A 25,874-nucleotide genomic window follows, 5' to 3' on the forward strand; every position below is an offset into this window, starting at 1 on the left:
TCTTTCCTTCCTTTTTTTCCTAAAAACCAACGGTTCTTGTGAAAACTTAATGTTTTATCGTTTAAAATTTTTGATAATGAAAGAGGGCTTTCGGACTTAGATTTTTGTCATATATTACTCTTGTACATACACAATTATGTCTGAAGCAATAGATTCATCACAACTGCCACAGTGATTGTAGGATCATCTTGATTTCGGAGATGTTAAAATGTAAAAAAACACAATAAATGCCTACTGACACCGTTGAGGCTGTGAGGATGGTGCAGGACAGGGTAGTGTTTCGTTCCTACTCACAACAAACTCAACAGCACCTAACAACACCACGAAGGCCTTGTGCCCACCTCCTTGATCTCATCTCCTGCCTTTCCACCCTAGAGAAAACCCTTGTTTTTGTCAACAGTATTAGGGATTGAATTGTGTTCCTCTAAAATAAGTGCTGTAAATCCTAACCTCTATACCTGTGGTAGAATTTCTGCCAGTTCCCTGTCAACGTACTGCTGCAACCTCTTTTGAATGATCTTCAGCAAAATTTTACTTGTGTGTGATACTGTTTGATAATTTCTGCATTCTGTTGGATAAACTTTCTTTGGAATGGGTATGTCTTAGTCATCTAGAGTTGCTATAACAGAAATATCACAAGTGGAAGGTCCTTGTCATCAATCTTCCCGTGGTCTAGGTGCTTCTCTGCACAGGAACCTCGGGTCCAAAGGATACACTCTGCTCCCAGTGTTGCTTTCTTTGTGATATGAAGTCCCCATGTCTCTCTGCTCACATCTCTCTTTTATATCTCAAAAAGAGATTGGTTTAAGGCACTAACTAATCTTGTAGATCTCATCTTATGACAGCATAGTGACAGGATTTACGACACATAGGGAAATCACATCAGATGATAAAATGGTAGACAAGCATACGAGACTGGGAAATCATGACCTAGCCAAGTTGACAGATATTTTGGGATGACACAATTCAATCTATGACAGGGTACAAACATGAATCTCTTCTAGTCGGTTGGCCAGGTAGCTGTCTTCCAAATTTCTTGGCATAGACAAGTGAGCACCTCCAGCGCTGCATCCATTTGCTGAAACATCTCAATTTATATTCTGTTAATTCCTGGAGCCTTGTTTTTCACCAATGTTTTCAGTACAGCTTGGACTTCTTCCTTCGGTACCATCAATTCTTAATCATATGCTACCTCCTGAAATGGTTGAACATCGACAGTGACTCTGTGTATTCTTTACATCTTCTTTGATGTTTCCGGTGTCGTTTAATATTTTCCCCATAGAATCCTTCGTTATTGCAACTCGAGGCTTGAATTTTTTCTTCAATTCTTTCAGCTTGAGAAATGCTGAACGTGTTTTTCCTTTTTGGTTTTCTAACTCCAGGTCATTGCACATTGCATTATAATACTTTACTTTGTCTTCTTGAGGGGCCCTTTGAAATCTTCTGTTCAGCTCTTTTAATTCATCATTCCTTTCTTTCACTTTAGCTACTCTACGTTCAAGAGTAAGTTTCAGAGTCTCTTCTGACATCCATTTTGGCCTTTTCTTTCTTTCCTGTCTTTTTGATGACCTCTTGCTTCATGCATGATGTCCTTGATGTCATTCCACAACTCATCTGGTCTACGGTTGCTAGTGTTCAATGCATCAAATCTATTCTTGAGATGGTCTCTACACTCAAATTCAAACCAGATTCAGAAGAGAATGTAGAACAAGGGATACTGTTGCTGATGTCAGATGAATCTCAGCTGAAATCCAGAGAATATCAGAAAGATGTTTACCTGTTTTATTGACTATTCAAAGGTATGACTGTGTAGATCATAACAAATAATGGATAACATTGTGAAAAACGGGAATTCCAGAACACTTAATTGTGCTCATATGGAACCTGTACATAGACCAAGAGGCAGTCATTCAAACAGAACAAGGAGATATTGCATGGCTTAAAGTCAAGAAAGGTGTGCGTCAGGGTTGTATCTTTTCACCATGCTTATTCAGTCTCTACGCTGAGCAAATAATCCAAGAAACTGGACTATATGAAGAAGAATGGGGCATCAGGATTGAAGGGAGACTCATTAACAACCTGTGTTATGCAGATGACACAGTGTTGCTTGCTGAAAGCGAAGAGGATTTGATGCACTTACTGATGAAGATCAAAGACTGCAGTCTTCAGTACTGACTACACTTCAACATAAAGAAATCTTCACAACTGGACCAATAAGCAACATCAGAGAAAATACTGAAGTTGTCAAGAATTTCATTTTACTTGGATCCATAATCAACACCCGTGGAAGCAGTAGTCAAGAAATCAACACATCGCATTAGGCAAATCTGCTGCAAAGACCTCTTTAAAGTGTTAAAAAGCAAAAAAAAAAAAAATGTCACCTTAAGGTAAGTAGCTCTAATCTGTGGTGTTTTCGATTACCTCATATGCATCCGAAAGCAGGACAATAAGAAAGAAAAAAGAAGAACTGATGCCTTTGAATTATGGTGTTTGCGAAGAATGTGGAATATACCATGGATGTCCAGAAGAGAACACATCTGCCTTGGAAGAAGTACAGACAAAATGCTCCTCAGAAACAAGGATGGTGAAACTGCGCACCATATACTTTGGATATGTTATCAGGAGAGACCACAGGTTATAGTCCTATTTGGGAATGGAGTTTCTTTGTTATGTTAATGAGGCAATATTAGTGTAGACCCCCCAAAAACCCCAGTATTAGTGTAGAGTATGTCTTAAATCAACCTCCAGCAGAGATGGAGGAAGATAGGTGGCAAGCCCTGGGACGATCACCATGGAGCCAAGGAACAGAGCCAACAGAGAGAGAAAGCCGTCCCCTGGAGCCGGTGCCCTGAATTCAGACTTCTAGCCTCCTCAACTGTGAGAAAATAAATTTCTGTTCATTAAAACCATCCACTTGTGGTGTTTCTTTTATAGCAGGACTAATACTACAAGTTTTACCAAACATGTATTACCAAACATGTAGTGAAATTATAGTGAAATTATGCCATATGGATTCTTTTCTCACTTGCTTTTTAAAAAAACTGTTAGATTCATCTGTGCTAATAATGTGTGTAGCTACTATTCATTTTTTGTTGTATAATATTCCACTCTATTCATATCCCACTGTATTACCAATTATTCCACTGATGTTGAAATTTTGGTTCCGAAAATTTTGGAGAACACAACTCAACCCAAGAGTAGAACTGCTAAGTCTATGGATTGAGTTGTGTTCTCCAAAATGTTGAAATCCTAAACCAAATCCTAACCCCTGGTTGTGTGAACATGACCTTGTTTGGAAACAGGGTCTTTGAAGATGTTGTCAGTTAACATGAGGTCACACCGGAGCAGGGTGGATCCTGATTCAATCATCGTGGTGTCCTTATAAAAGAGAAGAGACACTGAGACAGAGCAAGGATGGCCATGTGTCTGAGTCAGCTAGTGCAGCCATAAGAGAAATAAAGTGCAAGTCCAAATTCAGGGCATCAGGCATCATCTCCAGGGGAATGCTTTCTCTCTCTGTCAGCTCTGGAGGAAGGTCCTTGTCCTGAATCTTCCCATGGTCGAAGAGCTTCTCAGGTGCAGGGACCCTGGGTCCAAAGGATGCGCTCTGCTCCTGCTGCTGGTTTCTTGGTGGTATGGGGTCCCCAGCTCTACTTGCTTCCCTTTGCTTTTATCTCTTGAGAGATGAAAGGTGGTGCAGCCCACACCCCAGGGAAACTCTCTTTACCTTGGATCAGGGAGGTGACCTAAGTAAGGGGGGTGTTACAATCCCACCCTAGTCCTCTCCACATAAAATTACAATCAAAAAATGGAGGACCACCACACATGGCCTAACCAAGTTGATACATACATTTTTTGGGGGTCATTCTGGGGGGTCATAGTTCAGTCCATGATACCATCTGAAGGCGCATCAAACGGCCAAGAAATAGTGGGGCAAGCATTTGTCCCTCAAAACTTCACACATTGATTTGGACTTCTAGTCTCTCAAACTATGAATCAATTTCTGTCTTCTACAAAAACCAAACCCATTGCCGTTGAGTGGGAATCGACTCAACGGCAAAGTTATAGAACTGCCCCATAGGGTTTCCAAGGAGCTACTGGTGAATTGGAACTGCTGACCTTTTGGTTAGCAGTCAAACTGTTACCCACCAGGGACAGAGCCTCTGTCCTTATAAGCCACCTAGTCAGCCCTGTTCTGATTGTCACCAAATGCTGCTGCACCCCTCCTTCCTCCCAAGAATGCCCAGAGGGGAAATGAGTTCTGTTCTTGTTCATAATGGACCTTGTTGCCTATGGACCTTCAGGAGAAAGAAGAGTTTATAAAAAGGAGCAGAAGGTGGTGGAGATTCCCAGCCCACAGTCTGTGACTCCCAGCCATAACCTCAGGGACCAAAGCCAGAAAGGGACTGTGGCAGGATGGAGCACTCATGCAGCTCTAACGAGCATGGGGTGAATGGGTGTGAGGTGAGGCTGACATCATAGAAGCCACTGTGATGTCACTACTGGGCTACAGGACATAGAAATTCAAATACAGCATGCCATCTGGAAATTGTATTTATTAATTGTAGATTATTTTAATATTTAAACTGCAGTCAGGAAAGCTGCCATAGGCTCTCCAGGGATACTTCCCGCACTCTGGTTCCTATTTAGTGGGTTTCAAAGGTCACTGCCTCCATGGTGGCAGATGTCATGGTACCTGTGATCTCGAGCCCTAGGTTACCCTCTGCTGTCTCCATGATGGCCTCCAAGTTGCTCTTCTCCACCGTCTTAGACACAATGTCCACCCCTCTGTCCCGCAGTGAGGCACCTGTTCTCGTGGTCAGGCTGGCTCTGACATTCCTCAGGAAGGAGCTGATCCTGCTGAGTCTCTTGGTCGTTGAACCTGAACTTGTGGTAGACAGGCTTCGCCCCAACTTGTGGGACGTCCTGGACTCCTTTGAGATGGGCGTGCGGCTGACGCCTTTGTGAGCCGAGGAGTGTCTGCTGCCCCTGGGGCTGCCGCGGCTTTTGTCCTTTTTGTCACGTCTAGTGGCTCTGCGGCTGGCTACGGACCGGCTGGAAGATTTTCGGCTCATCTTGTCGCCTTCCGTCTTGTGGCGACTCTTGCCTGTCCTGCTGTGTCGAGAGCCCCTCCTACTGACTGCTGTGTCCTTTTCCCTTCGCTCCCTCCTTGCCCTTTGCTCCCTCCGGGTTGCAATGTTGGGCTGGTGGCCTCGCTGGCTTCTGTGCTGTTCACTCATGGCACCTTCACTAGGCAAGGGTGAGACAGGAGGTCCCCTGGCTGGCTCGCCAGCTGTTTCTGCAACGGTCTCAACTGTAGATTCTGCTCCTGCAATTTCCACATTCTTGCTGGCCTCTGGGGAGAGGCTGACGGAGTCCTCCAGTGTGCCAGTGGGCTCCGAGAATCTGCTTGCAGCCCCTGCCACAGCCACCTTGATACTCTTCGAGGATGTGTTGGCAGCACCTGCAATGGCAAGGCTGGTTTTGCTTCCTCTGGGATCCTTGGCGGCTGCTTCTGCCATTGCCATGTTTGTCTGCTGCGGGCCTGAGGACCCAGCTGCTGCCATGCTCACAGCGCCTGCTGTGGGGCTTGTTCTCGTGTTTGGGGTAGGTTTGTGGGAGGCATTTTGGATTCCCTCTCCACCAGCAAAAGCAGCAGAGGTGACCCCAGACACCTCGGAGAACACGTGGAGGCTCCTGACACTCACCTGGTCCTGATCCCCCTTCCCATGGACATCCACGGCTGCTGGGCTTGGCCTGTCCTCCCGCTTCTCCCACACAGGCATGCAAATCATGTCACCAGCTGGAATGGCATGGGTGCTGCTGTTACTGTCCACTGGGGGTCGCAGCAGATAAATGAGCTTCTCCCAGTAGGCAAAGAGGTCTTCCCGAGCATCCAGAGGGGGACAGAGCTGCAGGTAGCAAGAGCGGCCCGTGGCAAACTTGAGGCGCAGCTGCTGCTTCTCACGGTCGTGCACGGAGATCTTGACAAACTTCAAGGGCAGGAGCCGGGTCAGCTCTAAGGTCTTGGTGGCCTTGCGGCCTCGTCCCCTGGGGGCCTGGCCGCCATCCTCATCGCAGCCGGTAGCTGGCCGGGCCAGCAGCATCACATCGGGCAGGGCAAGGACGGGGCTGGTGCAGGCGACGCCCACTGTCACCATGCGGACACGGTTGTGCACGTCAATCACCTCACCCCTTCTGGTGATCTGGATGAAGTCGCTCTCAAAAATGGGTGCGTACTTGAATACATCGTACTCCCCCTTGTACAGCTGTCTCTGCAGCTTCCCCATGGCCGTGTTGAACAGCCCCATGGCAGAGCCACTCTGCGCCGTATAATATGGTAACAGAGAATCGCTGCTCATGGCGGCTACCTTCTGGCCCTGCAGCAGTGCCAGCACGCAGATCTGGGTCTTCCTTGGCCGCGTTGGCAGACGAGGGGTCAGCGGTGCTCCTGGGCCAAAGGCGGCTCCACGCAGGTCTCTCAGCAGTCCCCCGCCCAGAGGCTGGGGTGAGGGTCCAGATGTTTGCTGTGGGGATGCAGCAAGAGGCTTGGGCACCACGCAGAATCTCTTCTAGGGTGTAGAGATGCGGCGTGGGCTCCAGAGAGGGTTTCCACCTGACTTTGCTCTCTTTGAGGAGCTGCAAACAGCGGTCCTGGCAAGAAAAGTAACTCCTTCTCAGCCTAAGCCCCCTGCGCAGCTGTATTTATCCCTGCTGCCCTTTGTGACCTGTCACTGTCATTTACCCCTTTGTCCTTCCCCCAGCCGCCCCTCAGGCCAGGCCCACCATCCTCCCCACAAACACCCTGTGCCTGCACAGAGGCACCCCTGGAAGGTGCCGAAACAGAATGTCTTTTCAAATAGGAAAATTTTATGTTGGTGCTTTTTTCTTTTTCTTTTCAAATTCAGAAGATTCAGCAACTACACAAACGCTGTAGGAATGCCAGCTGATGGAACAGCTTGCAACATTTGAGCTCATGGCTTGATTTTATTGAATAACCTAGAATTGGCAGGCTTGGCCTTTAGCCCATTCTATAAAATCTCAGTAAATGTTGACAATAAAGACCTTTAATAATAATATTAAAAACTGCTTCTCCCTAGGCAACAGGCACGTCTTTCACATACACTACCATAGAACCCATTGAGGTTGGTGCTATTACTACTGTCCCCATTTTACAGGTAAAGGAGCTGAGGTTGTATCACCTGCCTGCAGTCAGACAACTAACAGGTGGTGGAGGCAGTGTTTGAATCCAAGTCTACCAGTCACCTGCCAGTCGATTCCGACTCATGGCAACCCCACCAGGTTTTCAATGTCTGCGATCTTTTGAAAGTAGATTGTCAGGCCTTTCTTCCAAGGCACCTCTGGGTAGATTTGAACTGCCAACCTTTTGGGTGGTAGCCCAGCACTTAACCATTTGCACCAAGTGTAGCTGACCTAAAGCCTTTGTTCTGAATGGCTACAGTACTTTGTCTCACACCAAAGGCTTGGGCCAGCCACATGTTCTCAAGCCGGACCCAACTACCTTCAAGAAGGCCAACTGGGTGCATTACGCGAAACCACACAAGCAAAGCTCTGTGCTATGAAGGACCCACCCGGACAGCTCCTTCCCACAGCCGCTTTCCTCAGCGGCTGGCCTAACTGGGGGTTAAATATTCAGGTGTACCTCAATCCCTCCTCTCCATTACTCAGGTACACAAACAGCCCATGTGCTAGGACCCAGTCATTCTCTCTTCAGTGAAATGAGAAACAGGAAGCGTAAGCTTAAATTCCAGGAACCTACAAACAGCCTCCTGTCCTGACCCCCCCGGCCACACAGAACTGCCTTGGGAGCTGGTTATGCCTGTGAGGAGCTGTCTCCTGCCCTGTTGCAGCTCCCGCAGAGCTAACTACAGAATAGCTGCTTCCAAGCTGTTCCTTGGAAGTTCTGAGGAGGACCCCTGCTCCCAAGATTTCTCTACCAGTTGGACGTTATGCATGAAATCACACCTTAGACTCATTTCTTGAGGAGAAAGGCTAACTTTGTTAAGATACACACACCTACTTGGAGCTATTAGGGTTAACAGACATAGGCTTCAGTGTTAGAAAGGTCACCTGGTGTCTTTGTGCATATTTCTTAACACTCCACTTAGAGGAGGCTATGAGCCGCAATTGACACAATGGCAATGGGTTTGGTTTGTTTTTTTTTGTTGTTGTTTGTTTCTCATCTGTAAAATGGGGATGATAACAGCTATAAAAAAAAATTGCTGTCAAGTAGATTCCAACTTATGGCAACCCTGTGTGTGCAGAGTAGAACTGCACTCCATAGAGTTTTCCATGTCTGTGGTGTTCTGGAAGTAGATTGCCAGGCCTTTCTTCCAAGGCACTTCTGGGTGGATTCAAATGCCCACCTTTCGGGTAGCAGTAGACCACTGAACTGTTTGCCCCACCAGGGACTCTTGGTAACAACGGTAGTGAGTATTCATGAGATAAAGCGGGTATTCAGCATACCGCCTTGCTCAGTCAGTGTTAGCTATCGTCAAAACTAGTCTTAAACACTCTTCTTCCCTAGTGTGAATTCATTCTTGAGAGCAGTTTTTTTTTTTTTTTTTTTTTTGCCAAATGAAGAAGCTTCTGTGTTCTCACACGGAAAGCTCCACAACAAACTCAGCTTCCTTTGAGGTTTTAGGTCAGGCAGACCCTGGCTGGAGGGCACTATCCACTCCAGAGAAATGGTGCTAGAGAACACAAATCAGAGTATATGGGACCACGAAGAGAGGAAGGCATGTTATAGGTTTGGGTTTCCAAGGGCTTATTTTCAAAGCCCAAGGGGAAAAATTAAGATAAGATGGAAAATATTTAGCATTTTACCTCTTGATGGAAACTGAAAGGATTCCATTCGCCCAAACCCTTTCAAGCTCTTTACCCTGAATAGCTGAGGCCAGATCTCAGGGCAGACAAGGGGCAGGAAGAAGGTGGGGAGGGAGGGTGGGGTTTCCATGCCCAACCAATGTGACGTCACCACCCGGCAGTAGGCACTGTCACACTGGGTGGCTGAAGCTCGTTCTGGTGGAAGCCCCATCAAAGCTTATTCTCTCTCCTTCGAATGTGAAACAAGACGAACTAAACACTTGACAGTAAATACACATTCATCCTTTTATTATTATTAAAGTATCAAAACACAGCAGACGTGTCTACAGAAAACAGAACTACGTATAATCCATCTGTTAAAAGAACTCACAGTTACGCTAACCATAAACCCTGCTTTTCTCAGATCAATTTTTCTTGCCCAAGCTCCAGCCACCAACCTTCCTCTCTAATCCATTGTTGTCCACAGCAGCTTAAAAACTGTCTTGAGTTTCATAATGGTACCCAAACCCACTGCAAGGAGCCCTGGCGACACAGTGGTTAAAGCACTCAGCTTCTAACCAAAAAGTTGGCGGTTCTAACCCACCAGCTGCTCCATGGGAGAAAAACGTGGCAGTCTGCTCCCGTAAAGATCACGGCCTTGGAAACCCTATGGGGCAGTTCTACTCTGTCCTGTAGAGTCACTATGAGTCAGAATCAGCTCGATGGCAATGGGTTTGGTTTTGCTTTTAACCAAAGGGTAAACAAAAGGGAGAATTTTTTTCTTTTGGCTCCTCCACCAAGACAAGGGAAATGGATTATCTCCTGAAAGAAGTGGTGGGCAGTGTGGACCTCACTTAGGCTCTTTACAGATTAGGAACATGGCCCCAATGTGAATTAAGGCAGCAAAATTGGGACGCAGGTGTCATGGTTAATAAGGTTTAAAGGAACCACACACAAGCTCGCAAGGAGCAGCAACACCATGGGAAGTAGATCTAAAGTTGAATGTATCTCTCTGAATCGGTAGCAGAGTAGTCAATTTTTAATCCTGACCTGTGAGCTTTATATATAGGTACAATTAAAGAGCAACTGAGCCTGGTTCTATTCCTGAAGGAGTCCTGGTGGCACAGTAGTTAAAGCGCTCATCTGCTAACCAAAAATTTGGTGGTTGGAACCCGCCAGGTGCTCCATAGGAGAAAGATATGGCCAATTGCTTCCATAAAGATTACGGCCTTGGAAACCCTACGGGGCAGTTCTATTCTGTCCTGTAGTGTCGCTATGAGTCAGAATCAATTTCATGGCAGTGAGTTAAACGAATCATATGCCCCGAAACTCCAGAAAATTAGGTAGACTACCTTTCTTTGAATTATCACACCCTTCCTAATGTTTTTCTTTCTTCCTCCCTGCCCCCACCTAATTCTTCTCTGATATTTGATATACATATTTGCAACGAGGCACACATTTAGACACTATAACAGATGTTACTCAAATGAATAATAATTTAAGAGGAATTCTGAGGCAGAATGTAAGGAATCAGGGTTTTAGGCTGAACAACAGGCTGTACATTTTAGGTGTTTATACATTCAAAGAAACCAATAGTTGAGGTATTTAGCAATTCAGGTTTTATTATCAAAATTCTATCTTAACACCAAATTGTTTGCCTAAAGGATATATTTGGGGCTGTGTTTCAGGGTTTGTTGACAAGAAATTGAGCAACTGGGTGCCTTTGAGGAATAGGATTTACGGCCAGTGATCTCACCTAATGGCACCCTGAAGAATAAAGGATGACCCTCTGAGAACATTTAAACACCCCGACACGGAGGTGGGGAGGGGAGCGATTAGACCTCAATAACCAATGGGTCTGAAAGAACAGAAACCAGCACAAGACTTAGCTTACCACAGCTTGGTTCCAATATTTATTATATTGACAGGTTAAGAATACTAGGATAAATAAGTAATATTTTCTCTTACAGAAACTTGTAATAACATTGAGTAGGATTAAACACTCTGAGGATTTCACAGAAACATCAGAATTTATACAGTCAGACAGTAGCCAGAATCTTTGTGACCAGTGCGTCTTCTCACTGTGGCAAATGCTCTGGGCCAGATTTTTAAAAATATCTAAATGACAAAAACAACGCCATTAACAGCCAATAATGCGAAAGTCTGGGCATCACCTGGCTTCAAACATGTCTCCACTGACGGTGGTTTTCGACCACAAGAAAAGGAATATGGAATTCTTTGGCTCTTTGGCCTACAAACACCTCCTGACCTAAGTCACTGAGCAGAGTCCTGACCCTTTGGAAGCCGGCTTTTTCTTTCTGCTTCCTTCCTGTGATATTATAATGGAATTTGCAGCAGAGGACCCATAATTAAAAGATTTCATGTTAACGCCTGGGCGCCAGGGCAAAGGAGGCCTTCCCTGTTGGCACAAAGCCACGCTGCTGGCCTCAGGGGAATTCTGTTCTGCCAGGGCTGACGAGCCCCTCCAGCCCCCTGACCACTGTGAGACGCTGCGCGTGGTGACAGCTCCCCAGACTCTCAGAAAAGTCCTGTAAAAGCCACACCAGGGCTGCACAGAACAAATACAGGTCAACAAGCACAAAGCACAGTTCCGAAATGAATGCCTTGCACGCGGTAATTCCTGCACAGAACAGCATATTTGCTAGAAAGCACAGCCCGGGCCATTGCACAACCTGGCTAGCCGCCATTCTCGCTCCATTTCCCCACAAGTGACAGCAGCAGCAGAGGAGACGGCCCCGCCCACCCAAGGCACAGACACTGCTTTGCATGAATCCTAATGACGGGACTCCTGGTTTTTGTAGAATCTGGAGGAAAGGCGGCCAAGACCCGAACCAGGAGCCACCCAAACCAGGAGCCACCCGGAGCGTCTAAGAATGGCCAGTACGGTAAAGCCTAAGACCTGGAGTTGAGGCAAAAATGTACTTGCCCTGGTCCAAAGTCCACTCTGGGGCCGAGCGGAGAGGCCCAGTTGAGTCACCGAAGGCCCTCCTGCCTTGGTGGGTCTCTGCTGCTGGGACCCTAGAGGTGCACAGGAAGTCAGATCCCCAACAGCCTCAGGGTGTGGGGTATAAAAGAAGGATTCAGTGAGGACTCCCCAGTTGGCCCCATACCACGCCTGCTCAGCTCTACAATGTTCCTTCTTTTATCTGTTGGATAAAGAGGTTTCTCTCATCTTCCGGAGTCCTCCCGTTCTGAGCCCGGACAATGCAGGTGGGCCGGTGGAGGTTGAGCATGTAGATCAGATGCTGCTTCTCGTTCTTGAGCTCCTCGATCTGGGCCTTCAGTTCTGCATTCACGCTCTCCAGCTTCTCCGACTCCTGGGGGACAAGAGAGGGGTTAGGAACGGAACACGAGGGCCGGCAAAAACAGGGTGACCTGGGGGTACTGCCTAGTGGCAGGGAGAGCCTCTGGGGCCCCTCAGGCCTCTTCAGGAAGGGACTGGCCTGCAGAGGGACCACCACCGTCTCTGCTACAACGCTCCACAAAGCTGGGAGAGGGTGTTCGGGTTGGGAGAATCCAGACCCTGGAGAAGCCTTGATCTCGGGGGATTCTTCAGAGACGCCCTTGGGTTTCTACCGCAGAGGCGGCTTGTGACTCCACTGGTAACAAGCCTTCAGCAGAACCCATGGTTCCGAGATCTCTCCTGTGTGGAGCCTAATGGTCCACGTTTAGGTCTTCCAGGCCTGCAAGTGCCCTGGGGTACTAGGGAGAAATCCAGCTTGTGGCCCTAAATTTTTGTGAGCTCCTAATCTCACTGAGAAGCTCATTTCCCCAGGAAAACGTATGCAGAGATGCAAAATCTCCTAATTTTCACTGACGCCCTGAGGCAATCAAGAGAATCCTTGGGGGTCTGTGGACCTGGGTTGAGACTCTGCCCTGGCCTGTCCATTCTTGGGGGAGGGGCATCAGCCACGGAAAGCCTGCCTGGCTGCCTGGCATCACTGCCCGCCCAGCTGGCCCACAGACGCTAATGACCCTGGTGCTTCTTGCTTCAGGAAGGGGAGCAGCTGACCTCAGCCGGGAGCTTGGGCTGTTGGACGAGTCAGGGAGAAGGGCTGCGGAGTTAAGACCAAGACAGGAGCACCACGAAAGCATAACCACTGCTTGTGAATTAAGGAAATCACTTGTTTGAAGAGATGAATTAAAGGCTTTTCATAGTGAGTCAAATGAGGGCTGGCAGCTTTTCTCGGGAAAACAGCGAGAGAAGCCTTTCCAGCTGGGCCGACGTGCCCTGCAGCCTGCAGACGGCGGGACGTGTTTGGACCGGCCCAGGCTGCCGAGAGTCCGGCCGTAGATGGTCCTGGGGCCTTTAATTCACAGGACTGTTCTTTTATATCCAGAGTCACGTTTGCTGTGCCAACAGCTTTGCTGCCTCCTCATCCGTCACCTGGCACTTCTGCTACCAGCTATAAGGTCCTTCTCCCGAAAACGCTTTCTGGTAGGGTTTTTTTGAACTCCCTTTCTGATGCTGAGGTGAGGTCAGGGTGGGCAGGCAGGACCTGCAGAGGGGCAGGGCTAGAAGGCACTCACTTTCTGCAGACACTCCGTTTTCTCCTTCTTCTTGTTTCGGCACTTGGCGGCTGCAATCTTATTCCTCTCCCGACGCCGCTTCTTCCTTTCGTCTTCTTCGGGGGCTGCCTATAAAACCCAAAAGGCACGTGCTTAATAACCAAACCCAAGCCCATTGCCGTCCAGTTGATTCCGACTCACGGCACGCCCGCGTGTCACAGAGTGGAGCGGCACCGCAGGGCTTTCTCGGCCGTAACCTTCACAGAAGCAGACCGTCCGTGGCGCTGCTGGGTGGGTCCCAACCTTTAGGTAAGCAATTGAGTGCAAGCCGTTTGCACCACCGAGGGACCTTCACACACTTAACAGGAGGCAAGAAATGCCACCCACGCCAAATGCACCACCTTTTACTGCCAGAAAAACTGACAAATCAGGGTGGCCCTAGTACTACAAAAAAAAAAAAAAAAAAAGTACTACAGGACCCGAAAAACTAAAGCCCTGGACTTTTGTGAAAAACCCCTCCACACACACGCACACTTGAGGGTGAACAATGAAAATCAAAAAACCGATCACCAGGCCTTTCTTCTGAGGCGCCTCTGGGTAAGTTTAAACTGCCCAGCCTTTGGTTAGCATCTGAGAGCTTAGCCACGTTCACCACCCAGGGGTGTAAGCCCAAGCCTTTGGCTCCTCCTCCTGCATCGTCCCCCTGCCACTCTGGCTGGTGTCCCTCATCACAACTGCCTTGCTTGGCCTTGTCACTTTCCCAGAGGTGGCTGGGATCTGGGAAAAAGACTCATGCTGCCCAAAATCACAGGGTGCCTGTGGGTTCCCATGGCTCAGTGTCTTTCTTTAAAATGAGGATTAGAGCAACAAGGGCCCCGAATCACCAAGCAGGCCAGCTGGAGCACTCTCTTCCCAGTAGGAAAACCCACTTAACTGACTTTAGAATATGAGACCACTTGGTGAACAAAGAACCAGAGCGGATGAGCTGGGGGGGTTTAAGGAGCGTTTCAATTAAGCAGGCCGCCTGCGTCTTCCGCTGGAGAACCCTCCAAATATCCTTCCCAAAAGCTTCCCCTCCTTCCATGGGAACTTACTACTTTCACTGTTGTTGTCAGGTGCCCTCGAGTCAGTTCCGACTCATAGTGACCCTACAGACAACAAAACACTGCCCGGTCCTGCGCTGTGCTGTGCTTCAGCCCATTGTTGCAGCCACTGTGTCAATCCATCTCATTGAGGGTCTTCTTTTTTGCTGACCCTCTACTTCACCAAGCATGATGTACTTCTCCAGGGGCTGCCTTCATCGCATCCTCCTATCTCAAGAAACTTGATTAAAAAAAAACCTCCCTGAGCGTTTCATGGTCCACCCTGCACTGGCCATTACTGGCCTGGGCACCAACAACCATGACCTCCTCTCAGGATAACTGGTCACAGCTAAGGCCCCTAATGATGCCTTAGGGACACAGCATCACGTAGTAGGTCCAGCTACTGTTCACTGAATGCTAAATACCAGCCAGGCCCTCTGCTCAACCCTGAACATATGTCACCTCATTCAACCCTCAGATCAATCCTAGGCAGGAGTCATTATTACCCCCCTTTAGGTTCTTGAGCCCTGGTGGCACAGTGGTTAAGAGCTATGGGGAGCTATGGCCTCTAACCAAAAAGGCCCGCAGTTCAAATTCACCAGCTGCTCCTTGGAAACCTTATGGGGCAGTTCTGCTCTGTCCTATAGGGTCATTACGAGTCAGAATCGACTCGACGGCAATGGTTTACATTTTTAATCAACCTCGTTTTAGACTCAGTCTTTTTGGTCAGTTCCACCAGCCCTAGCCCAAAAGCTGTGACCGTGTCTGTTAGGTAAACTTGAAACACTCCTGTCTCTGAACCACTTTATATGGGTCTTCATTTTGCAACCATGAAGGAAAGGCCAACAAAGCAGCTGGACTTCAGCTCTGACGTCCTGGAGCGCCACAGCATTGCTAACAACTTCCTCCCTGACTTCTTGCTGCGCCCATTTCCCCCCCACCCCCGGTGTCCCAAAGAAGATCGCTGAGTAGGGAACAGTTCAAGTGCCAGAAACACAACTGAACTTGGAGCAGACACCTGGTCCCAAGGCTCTGAGTGTTGCCACGGAAGGATTGGGCTGCCTGGCTGGGCCTTGCACCACTTTCTGGGCACCTGGGTCCCTGCAGCAAGGAAAATAATTACCACACTCCATACTTCTTCAGAACTAGACACATAGGTGATCTCACCCCATCTCATGGCATTAAATGCCATCCCTATGGTGGCTTCCAACTTTCCAGCTACCCCTGGCTCTGCTATGAACTTCAGACCCACACAGCCAGTCTTCCTGACACCTCCACTGGGTGTCAAATGGGACGGAACTCCTGTTTTTACCGTCCGTCTTCCCAGTTTAACCAGCAACTGGGCACTCTGCCCTTAAAGCTGCTGAGACCAAAAACTCTGGAGTCAACCTTGAGCCTTCTCTTTCTCTCATACTCTGCGTTGAGCCTACCAGTAAGTCAGCTTTACCTTCAAAACAGACCTAGAATCTAAACATGTCTCAGCCCCTCACTGCCCATCCTGACTCAGAGCCCCTCACCTGCTGTCTGGATTGCTGTGGTGGTCTCCCTTCTGTACACACTGTTTCTGCTCTTGCCCCTAACCAACTATTTTCAACATGACGGCCAAGGTGACCACTGGGTCATGTCACACCTCTGCTCATAAATCCTCCGGTGGCTTCCTATCTCACTCTAAGCAGTCATATCTTCACACTAGTCTACAGCATGATCTGCCCCACCCATGGCCTCAGCTCCCACTCCACCCCCACCCACTTTCCACCCCAGCCTCCCGGCCACCTGCTGCTCCTCAGGTGTGTTAGCCTCACTCCCACCTCAGTGCCCTTCTTGCTCTGTCAGGTGTCTGCGTGGCTCCCTCCCTCCTCTCCTTCACGTCTGCTCAAACCAAAGGTCACTGTCAGCCAAGCCTTCTCCGGCCTCGTTGATTTAAAATAGCAAGCCTACCACTGCCTTGACACCCCCCTCCTCTTCCCTGCTTTATCTTTCTCCTCCATACTCATCTCTCACATGTTTTCCTATTGTAGTATCATCACCTCCTTCCAGTAAACAGCAAGCTGAAGGCAGTGGTTCTGTCTTGTTCACTGCCGTGGCCCCCTGCCGAGAATATGTCTGCCCCGTGGTGGGTGGGCACCTGTGTAGAACCTACCTCGGCTTTGGTGACTGTCACCTCCAGAGGCCTGTCGCTGACCGTGATTGACTCCAGTGCAGAGGACATCCGATGGCAGAGATGCTTGTTCTGAATGGCGAACCTCAGCTCTTCCTTGACAAACGGTGTCAGGTGGGCAAAGTCCTCAAATACCAGTGACCCAGGAGGGGACAGGCAGGGGACAATGGCTGAGGCACTGACCTCTGAGGCAGAGACCTGGCCTGGGTGTTGAAGCATCATTTTGCTGAAAGACACATAAAAACCAAAACTGCCTCATGGGTCTTGGGGCATGGGGTCACATCCCCCCGCAATCTCCAACACCACCAGAGCCCCCTGCCCACAGGAAGTCCCATAAGTCCCTCCAACCCCCCCGCCCCCAGTTCTGCTTGTTTTCATTTCATGCCACATTCATCTCGAATGAGACAGTTCCTAAAACACACAGCTCTGTGATGTGCATAAAAGGCCTAAATGGAGTTTATGACAGTCGACCTTTTGGGCTATTCTGAACTCAAAAGAACTATGAGTTTTTGCTGGTGTGCACAGACACAAATGCCGCCTCAAACTGTCCTCAAGAAGACGGCTGCCGTTAGCCGCCTTCGGGTCAGTTCTGGTTCACGGCGGCCCCGTATGTTACGGAGTAGAACTGCTCCGCAGGGTCTTCTTGGCTGTAATCGTTAAGGAAGCAAATAGCCAGGCCTTTTCTTCTGCAGTATCGCTGGGTGGGTGTGAACCACCAACCCTTAGGTCAGCACCCAGCCACAAACAGCTTGTGCCACTCAGGCATCTGAAAGCAGTAGAGCAATTTTATTTCATTTTTCTAAACTGGTGAGACTATTACAAAATCCCATTTTCAGTTTCTTTTTCAAAAAGAAACTTAGAAGGAATCTGAAATCAAGTCGAATCTTATCAGCAGGTAGAAGTGAAAGGCAAGTGAGGGGAGGCTTCGATTCCGCAAATGTATCTCTGAAGTCCCTCCCTCAGGAAGCTGGACCAAGTCAGCGGGAAGGACAGAGGTAGCTCTTCTCCCCAGCCCTTGGCAGGTGGAGAGGGGCAAGGGTTCAGGTCACCAGGGGACTAGCAGTCTCTCCTTAAGGTTAGGGTTGGTGAAGCAAGGCCTCAGAGTCCAGCAGTGAAGAGCCAAGGATGTGGACCTCTGAGGTCCCTGTGGTTTAGGAAGAGGCCTGGGCTGGGGCAGCGCAGGGACCAGGTCTGCTCTGCCACCAAGGAGCTGTGTGACTTGGACCAGTCACCTCAGCGCTCTGAGACTCAGTCTGCATCTGGTTCATGACTGAGCAGTCCTCAGCGCAGGGTTCAGCCTCTTCCATCAGAGTCTGGCCCAGCGCCTGGCCACGTCTGCTCACGATGCCCACTGACCGGCTGCAGACCACCCAACGGAACTTGGCTGAATGAAATGCCTCCATGGGCCCTTCTACCGCTATCATTCTGTAGCTCAGAGAATCCAAAGGGACAAGAGTAATAGTTTCACAGTTCCGATTTGGAATACCTGCTGCTGTCAAGTTAGTTCTGACTCAAGGAGACCCCACGTGCGTCTGAGCAGGTGCTAGCCCACTTTAAGTTGAGGTACCTAGGGTTTAGACAGGCTAAGTAATTTGCCCAAAGTCTCAGAGGTAACATGAGGCGGTGCCAGGACTTGGGATTAGGTTTGACTCCAGAGCTGATGCCCATAACTTACAGAATATAGAATATTAAAAAAAACAAAACAAAACAAAACAAAAACAGAGAAAACATTTTAGGAGGCAGGTACGGAAGAGGGGTGGGAAGCTAGAACTAAAGCAATGGAGAGAAGACTAAGCAGAGAGCCAGGGGAAACCTGAGCTCTGTTTGATGGATTGCTGATCTTTGTATGTCAGGATGCTGCCTGCATTGTGGGAGTACATTTAAGTAGGTCTTTTATCCACAGAGTTCCCCAAATGGGGTAGAAGATCAGGATTTGAAGCCACACCAAGATCCCGTGGACAAATAATCTTACCCCCGGTGGCCTCTCCTCATCCTCTGTCAAGAAGGTCCCTGGGTGGTGCGAACTGTTTGCATTGACTACTAACCTAAGGTTGGCAGTTTGAACACCCCCAGTGGCAGCGTGGAAGAAAGGCCTGGCAATCTCCTTCTATAAAGATGACAGCCAAGAAAACCCTATGGAGCAGCTGTACTCTGTAACAGGCGGACAGGGTCGCCATTAGTTGGAACTGACTTGACCACGGTGGGTGGATCACTCGATTTTCCCAGAGTCCAGAGACAACTCAAGAAAATAACACACGGGTACAGTCTGGAAAGCGTTACGCAAATAATCGAAAAAAAAAAAAAACCTGCTGCTGTCGAGTCAGTTCCCTGGAACTGCCCCACAGGGTTTCCAAGGTGTGGCTGGTTTCTAACTGCCAACCTTTTGTTCGCAGCTGAGCTCTTAACCACTGCACCACCAGGGCTCCGTTATGCAAACAGGAGGTACACTATTACTGTGCCCCCACGGATCCTTCCAGCCCAGGGCTGGCTCTCTGGCAGAGGTTCTGTGGAATCCAGGTGGGTTCTGATGGGGGCAGGAACTCCAATTTCGACGAATGTTGTTCACTATTCAGAGAAACCTAGAAAATACACACGATTCTCTTCCCACAGCCCTGTGTTCTGAGTCACAACTGAAGGTCTATCAATTTAATCCTATCACCTAGGCTACTGGGAGGATACCCCTCCCTGATAGGTGATAAATGCCTAAGAAAGCAGCCATCTGAAACCAGAGTCTTAAGATTCTTCCATCCTTTCACACTTTCCTCCCTTTCCAACTTTACTAAAAACCAAATAGTTCAGGGATGGAACTCAGAGCTGCCACTGGACTGGCCTTTGTTTGGAGGACTGGATGGGCAGTTTGAATTCCACTGCAGTTTTTTTTGAGTATAGTTCCATTTCTCCACTCGACTAAGCTTATTAATGAGCTCTTAGGGCTTAGGGTCTGCTGTTTGGGATTTTTCCCCCTTCTTAGTATAAAGTCAGCAGTCCTGATAAAAGTGAAGAATGTCAGTGGCATGGAATGTTTTTATGAAAAGCATTGGGTGGGCTTACTTGGGGACGGAAATGGGTGGTAAAATGTTAAAAGCCTTTCAGAAAATAAAGTGGTTGTATCTGTACAGACTTGGCCTTTCTCTGAACTAGGCTGAAACTTAGCCTCTTGGGATACGTTAGAGTTACTCCTCCACATATTCTCTTAAGATACGATTCAGCCCAGACTAAGGCCGTGTCCCCACAAGGAAAATGAAGTTAAATCTTCAGACAGTTTTTTCAGAAAGCCGAGACACTTGAACGCTCCCCTCACCACCACCAATTGAAGAAAAAAAAGTTCCGGGTTATCTTCACATCTCTCTTAGATCATCTGAGTTGACTTTCTACGTTGATCTTGAAATTGCCCAGATCTGCTGCAAAGAGCCTGTATTTCGCTTCTACTTCATTATCTCCAGTCAGAAATGGTGTCACGTAGTTAGCAGTCTCATCATTTTTAAGAAAGTGAAACTTCACTCATGTATCTCTTTAACTGGAAATTCAGTTCCCAAACGCTATTGCCTAGTGACTACAACTACACTGAATTTTCACTTTTGGTTTTCATCTCTTGCCTCAAAGCACTACTCACAAAATATCTTATGATGCTAGGAAGCCAGCGTTGGTCTTCTCACTAACTAACCCTTTCTGTCAACCCTCGTGAAGGTTGTAGGTACAAGGCTGGGCTTCAGGACCCGAGACAGTTTCCAGGTCTACCACCACCACTCACAAGCTGAGCGCCCGCTTATTGGCCACTTACACTTCCTGGGCCTGGGTCTCCTCATCTGTGAAATGAGCTCCGTGTTGCCTGCCCCAACTCCCGCACAGCGCTATCACGAAGAGCATATGAGATGAAGGTGGACTTACACACACACTGGGCACCCTTCATTACTGTGATTCTACTTTCCCCATTTCATGGAGAACTCATTCTTTTGTGCTCAGTGCAATTCAGTCCCCCATTAGTCAGGAATTAATGGGAACCCTCAAGAAATTCAGGACAGCTCTCAGCTTCTTCTGCACTTTGATTGACCTCTGGGTCTCTAACACACCAGGTAGGTTCCACCCTACTATCTGCTGGCACCAGCCTGTCGCCACTGTTACGTGCTTGAGAGATAACCAGTTTCTCACACGTGAAACCATTTTTCCCTTGAAAAATATGTCCATGGTGTCCTAGCTAGGGAACACTTGAAGCCACTGAGCTCGCTCCACCCCAGCTTTAAAATGGAACAAATCATGGTATCTATCTACCAGAAATCATAAGACACCAATATTAGAGTCATCTAGCTGAGATCCTCATTTGTAATCGAGTTAGCTGAGGCCCAGGGAGGTAAAGTGACTTCCTCAAGGTCATAAAGTTGTTGAGTCGCCAGCCCAGGCCAAGCTGCTGACCAGCCACCTGCTGCTCTTTTTGCTCTACCACCAACAGGGATCCAACCTCAAGAGGGGTCAACCCAAGGCACAGAGAACAGAGCCATTGTACCAGGTATGTGAGAGATCAACAGCCCTAGTAACCTGGTGCCAACCAACACAGAGACCACTGGGAGAGCTAAACGGGGGAGGGAATATGGACAGAGGAAAAAGGATCACGGTGGAAGGAAAAGTTAAAAACCCGCTGAAAGGGCAAAGAGGGTGAGAAGGGTGGAGTTATGACACAAAGGGCCCAAAGGCTCCCACGGTGCTGGGTGCTGTGTCTTATCCACACTGTGGGCCTGGGGTGTGGCCTTCCACGCCGTCTCTGACACCATCAAGACAAGAACAACTGCAGTCTCCCCACCCCCCCGCCCCGACTGCCCCTTTGTCCAGGACGTCTTCAGATCAAGAGCCTACATGAAGCAGCATTATTCTACACGAGATGCTAAATGCAAAGCCAGGGGGACAGTGATACCAACTTCTCCTTCAGTTTAAGTTGGGGTGACAGAAGGCCCAAAGAAAAACTGTCTCTCACACCCACAATAAAATATGTGCTCTGAGAAAACACCCAGACTTTCTAGCTCCCAGTTTTTTGTTTTTGTTTTTTTGTGGCTCCATCAGAGATTTTGCAACATCTTTATTTGTAAGGCAGCATATGTGATTTAAGCAATGAAATTAGGGGGAAAAACAATCAACGAGGAAATGAATTAAGTACAGGAGAGAATCAAGGGGGAAGCAGGAAAGGAGGAGGGGGTGGAGAGCCAATCCAATGAAAAGAAGTTGGGAAGACAGGTCCCCTTTCCCCACTGCCTGGGAGGCTGGTAAGTGACAAGACAGAGACGCCCACTCTACCAAAAAACTCACTGCCGTGGAGTCAATTCAGACTCACAGCGACCCTATAGGATACAGTAGAGCTGCCCATAGGGTTTCCAAGACTGTAATCTTTCCGGGAGCGGACTGCCACATCTTTCTCCCGCGGAGCGGTGGTAAGTTTGAACCAATGACCTTTCAATTAGCAGCCGAGCGCTTAACCACTGCGCCACCACCCTTGAAGCCGAAAATCTTAACCCAGAAAGCACCTTGGTGGGTATCGGGTTCAGCCACCACCTCCCGCTCACAGACAGGCAGCGGGCGCGGGCAGCGTCTACGTACCCACCGCTCCCGGCTGCAGGCACGAGACTCTGCAGCTCGACGACATCGACTGCCGTGTAAGCTCCCAGAGCCCTGGACACTTGATCACAAAGCCATTCTCTTCTCAATTATCTGAAGGGCCGGGCTCGCACTCTCACCTCCCCACGGTGGGTGTCCATGGGCACGAAGCAGAGAAGTCTGAGTACCCGCCATAGAAAAACCCAGAGCGAGAGTCGCAGGTAGCAGAGAAAAGCGAGCAAGAGATGAGACAGGAAGTCCCGGGTCCCGGAGGCCAATACGAGCCTGTGCCGGGAGCCCTCTCCGCCCTCCGCCCGGGACAGCGACTCACGCGCTCGCCACCTCTAAACTTACCCGACTAACTTTTGCTCTGGGCTCCCGCGCGTCCCCGGCGCCGAGCGCTCCTGGGGCGCAGGCAGAGCGACTCCCAGCCGCCGCGCCAGCGTCCCCGGTTCGTCCGTTCCCTCCCCATTCATTCCGCTCGGCGCCTGGGGCAGCGCTTCTGCGAGCCCGCGGCCTCGGCGCCCGAACGCCGAGCCCGGGAAGGATCGCCTTGGTTGGCGGTGCCCGGGCGCGAAGCGATGGATGGAGCCGGACGGCGATCCGGGGAGGCCTGGGATTCACCCGAGCACCCACCTCCCTACGCGGGCTCCCAGCCGGTAAGTCGGCGCCCAGGGCGGAGAGGAGCAGAGCTAGAAGGTCAGCGGGGAGCGGGCGCCCGTCCTCTCCGTCACCAGAAGCCTCTCGCGCCCCAAGTCAAAAGAGAAAGTTAGTTCTTTCACTTTTCGAGAAACTTTCTGAAGCGCAGAGAAGCGGCACTGGCTGGCAGAAGTTCAGCCAGAGATCTGGGGAAGCGGAGGCTGGGTGCGCGGGCCCGGGGTGGGCGCAGGGGTCCGGGAGCCGGTCACTGGAGGGGCGCAAAGGCAATGAAAGCAAGCCGCCCTCGCCGCGTTCACTCATTCGGCTTCCAGCGCTCACCTCCTGCCTCGGCTCGAGGCGGCCTGGGTCCCGAGGGCGGGCGGGGGCAGGACGGGGGCGGGCGCGCAGGCTGTCCCGAGGACGCACGGCCGGTGCGCGGGCTGGCGGGTCCGCTGGGCGGCGGCGGGGAGAGTGCTGTGCTGTGCGCGCCTGGCTGCGTGCGACTGTGGCTGCGAGCGCGTTGCATCACCCCTTTTATAGCGCTGGGCTGGCGGCGCGCCCGCTGACTCCGGGTTACCAGCCCCGGGCTGACGTAATGCTATTAATAGCTTCCCCGAGAACTCGCCGGACCGGGCAGTGGAAGGCGGGGCGGAGGAGGGACCAAGGCGCGGGGAGGCGGTGGCGGCGAGGGAGGCCTGGTGATGCAACCTCGGGGAGGGGCCCGGAGGCGCGTTCTCCCGGCCTCCCGCTGGGACACACACCCGCCCGCCCTCTCTCTCCAAATCGGGACCGGAGCCGCCCGGGCCCGCCGCCAGATGTGCGTACTCGCCGCTGCGTGTTCCAGGCGTGAGCCAATGGTGCCCAAGCCAGCGGCATGACTCCACCGCGCTGGCATCCCTCCCTCGGCTAGGCTGCGGGAGGGGTGGGGAGAAGGCTGGTCCCGGCCGCGGCCCAGGCGAGGTGAGGCCGGGAAGGGGGCGCGACCTTTCTCTAAAATGCACGGTCATTATCTGGAGCTTCAAGAAAGTGCCCCCTACCCCGCCCGCCGCCTCCTTCTCGAGTAGAGGGCTGGGTGGGGGCAGGAGCGTTGTTCTCTCGTGCGGGAGAGGTGCCCAAAGTCACCCAGGCGTGACCCCACACCGTTACTCTCCGGGGTGACCTCCGCCGCGGGGACCACGAGAAACCGGCGCGTTAACCCAAGCGCGGACAGCAGCGCTCGGCGCGCGCCGTCCCCCGGCGCCCGCGGCTCCAGCTCATCCCACGTGAGCGCACACGCAGATACACCTCGGTGCTCACTGGAACCCGATCCGAAGGAGATGGCGAGGGGTAGGACCCTGTCAGTTCGGATGTTTTTAAACAACCACAAAGCATTTGAAATTGACAGAGAGATTCCCGGCGAAACGAACGAGAGAGCGTAGACGGATAAGAGATCTGGAGAAACAAGGGGAACCCGGAGCCGGACTGAAACTGAGCAGCCAGGGAGACAAGAGAAAGAGACAGCGCTTCGGCCCCGGGGGCCGGCCAGGCTGGAGCGGGTCGCCTCGCCCTCGGCCAGTGTGTAGGGAAACTCGTCCTCATCTTTCTCGTGTTTTTCTGCGCGGAGAGCAGATTGGGCGGGGACCAGAGTGCCGGTACTGGGGACGCACTGACCGCCGCCAGGACGGGAACCCGCAGTAGAGATCCCCTCGGTCCTCAGGCCAGGGTGGCGGGACCCCGATGCCTCGGCAGAACTGGGTTTGAACCTTAAAACGATTTCCCGGTTCCGATTCCCAGACTGTAGCCATCTCGGCTCCGACAACGGCAGAACCAGGGACCTTCTCAGCCACTCTTAGACGATAAGGTGTGGGCGCAAGCGTGGCCCGGGGCCTTTCGAATTTGCCTGGGAGGGAGACCCACGCGAGCCAGGAGTGGCGGGGTACTGAGGGGGGTGTGAGGCCGAGGGCAGAAGCACCTGCTTCGACCTGCCTCTTGGGAGATGGGTGATCGAAGGCCATAGTTTGGAGTAAGAACTCTAGGTGTCTCGGGGCACCAGGTCCCATCGCACCTGCAGACGCGGCCCTTGACTGGTAAGGTCGTGGCGGAGCCGGGGGTCTGGCGCCCGGTCGGGTCAGGGCGCAGCGTCTTGCACTCACTCACACACACACACACACATACACTCACACCTTGGAGAATCCACATCCCTCCCCAGCCCTGCCGATGGCGGAGCAGCCTGGGGCAGAGATCCCCGGCGCTGCAGGTAGCGCCGAATCTTCCACACCCGGGTTTCTTGCCCCCAAGCCAGAACCTCACCCAGATGCCCTCTCCCACCTGGAGCTTGTACAACGTGGAGGGCGGCCTCGGAAGTCCTCCGCCCCATCCGACAGCCCTGGGGTTCCACGCGGTGCCCTCGGGGATTCTGCTCTGCAGCAGACAGGGTTCCCCTGGCGCATCGCGCGGGAAGCGTGGGGCGGCTGTTTTCCTCTGCTTTTCGTCCTGGTAACGGCTCTCCCGGCCCCACCCTCCACTTCTCACGCCCACACGCCCCGCACACCCCGCTCCGCACACCCACACCCCGCCCTCCCACCGACGCGCGGGCAGGTACACCCCGGGCGTGTCTGCACAGCCCGAGAACTCCGAGCGAGAGCGGATGGAAAGGGCGTCTGACAAGTAGAGAATCCCAAATAACTTTTCATTTAAACGTAGAATTTACGTGTACAATTTAAATGAAAGTTATTTGGGATTCTCTCCTTATCCGACCAACCTCCACTGAAATAAATAGCACCATTAATTATTTATTATAAATATTATGATAAAGTGAGACAAGGAGGCGGGAAAGAACCACGTGAAAGCTTTTCACCTGTTGCTGTGAAACGCGCGCAGAAATCCTTATCCAATTTACATTTTAAACTGTGGTGCCATTAACACACCCAAGCAAGAGCTGTGAAAGTTTGGCCCTTTCCTTAAGGGGAAATTCAGCTCGGGCAGTAAACACACCAGTGTCCACAAAACAGAGGAAGCAAAGGGTCAGGGAAAAGAGAGGCGTTCACAGTTTGTTACCATCCTGCCTCCTCCCGTTCCGT

At 50.6% G+C, this 25,874-nt stretch overlaps 2 protein-coding genes across 2 annotated transcripts; both read right to left on the bottom strand.

Annotated features, from left to right (window-relative positions):
• Positions 1-3,636: 3,636 nt before the first annotated feature.
• GARIN4 (golgi associated RAB2 interactor family member 4) lies at positions 3,637-8,993 on the bottom strand. Its single transcript, XM_003422441.3, has one exon. It carries the CDS (start codon positions 6,360-6,362, stop codon positions 4,647-4,649), a length of 1,716 nt encoding a protein of 571 aa, XP_003422489.1. The 5' UTR covers positions 6,363-8,993; the 3' UTR covers positions 3,637-4,646.
• Positions 8,994-10,711: 1,718 nt separating this feature from the next.
• Positions 10,712-23,262, bottom strand: ATF3 (activating transcription factor 3). Its single transcript, XM_010601751.2, has 4 exons — positions 23,155-23,262; positions 16,579-16,822; positions 13,378-13,485; positions 10,712-12,164 (listed from the first exon to the last, which is right to left on the bottom strand). The coding sequence occupies exons 2-4, from the start codon at positions 16,816-16,818 to the stop codon at positions 11,973-11,975; spliced, it is 540 nt and encodes a 179-aa protein (XP_010600053.1). The 5' UTR covers positions 16,819-16,822; positions 23,155-23,262; the 3' UTR covers positions 10,712-11,972.
• Between the last annotated feature and the right edge of the window lie 2,612 nt (positions 23,263-25,874).

Source organism: Loxodonta africana, chromosome 25, assembly GCF_030014295.1.
Source record: "Loxodonta africana isolate mLoxAfr1 chromosome 25, mLoxAfr1.hap2, whole genome shotgun sequence".
NCBI classification, from domain to species: Eukaryota; Metazoa; Chordata; class Mammalia; order Proboscidea; family Elephantidae; genus Loxodonta; species Loxodonta africana.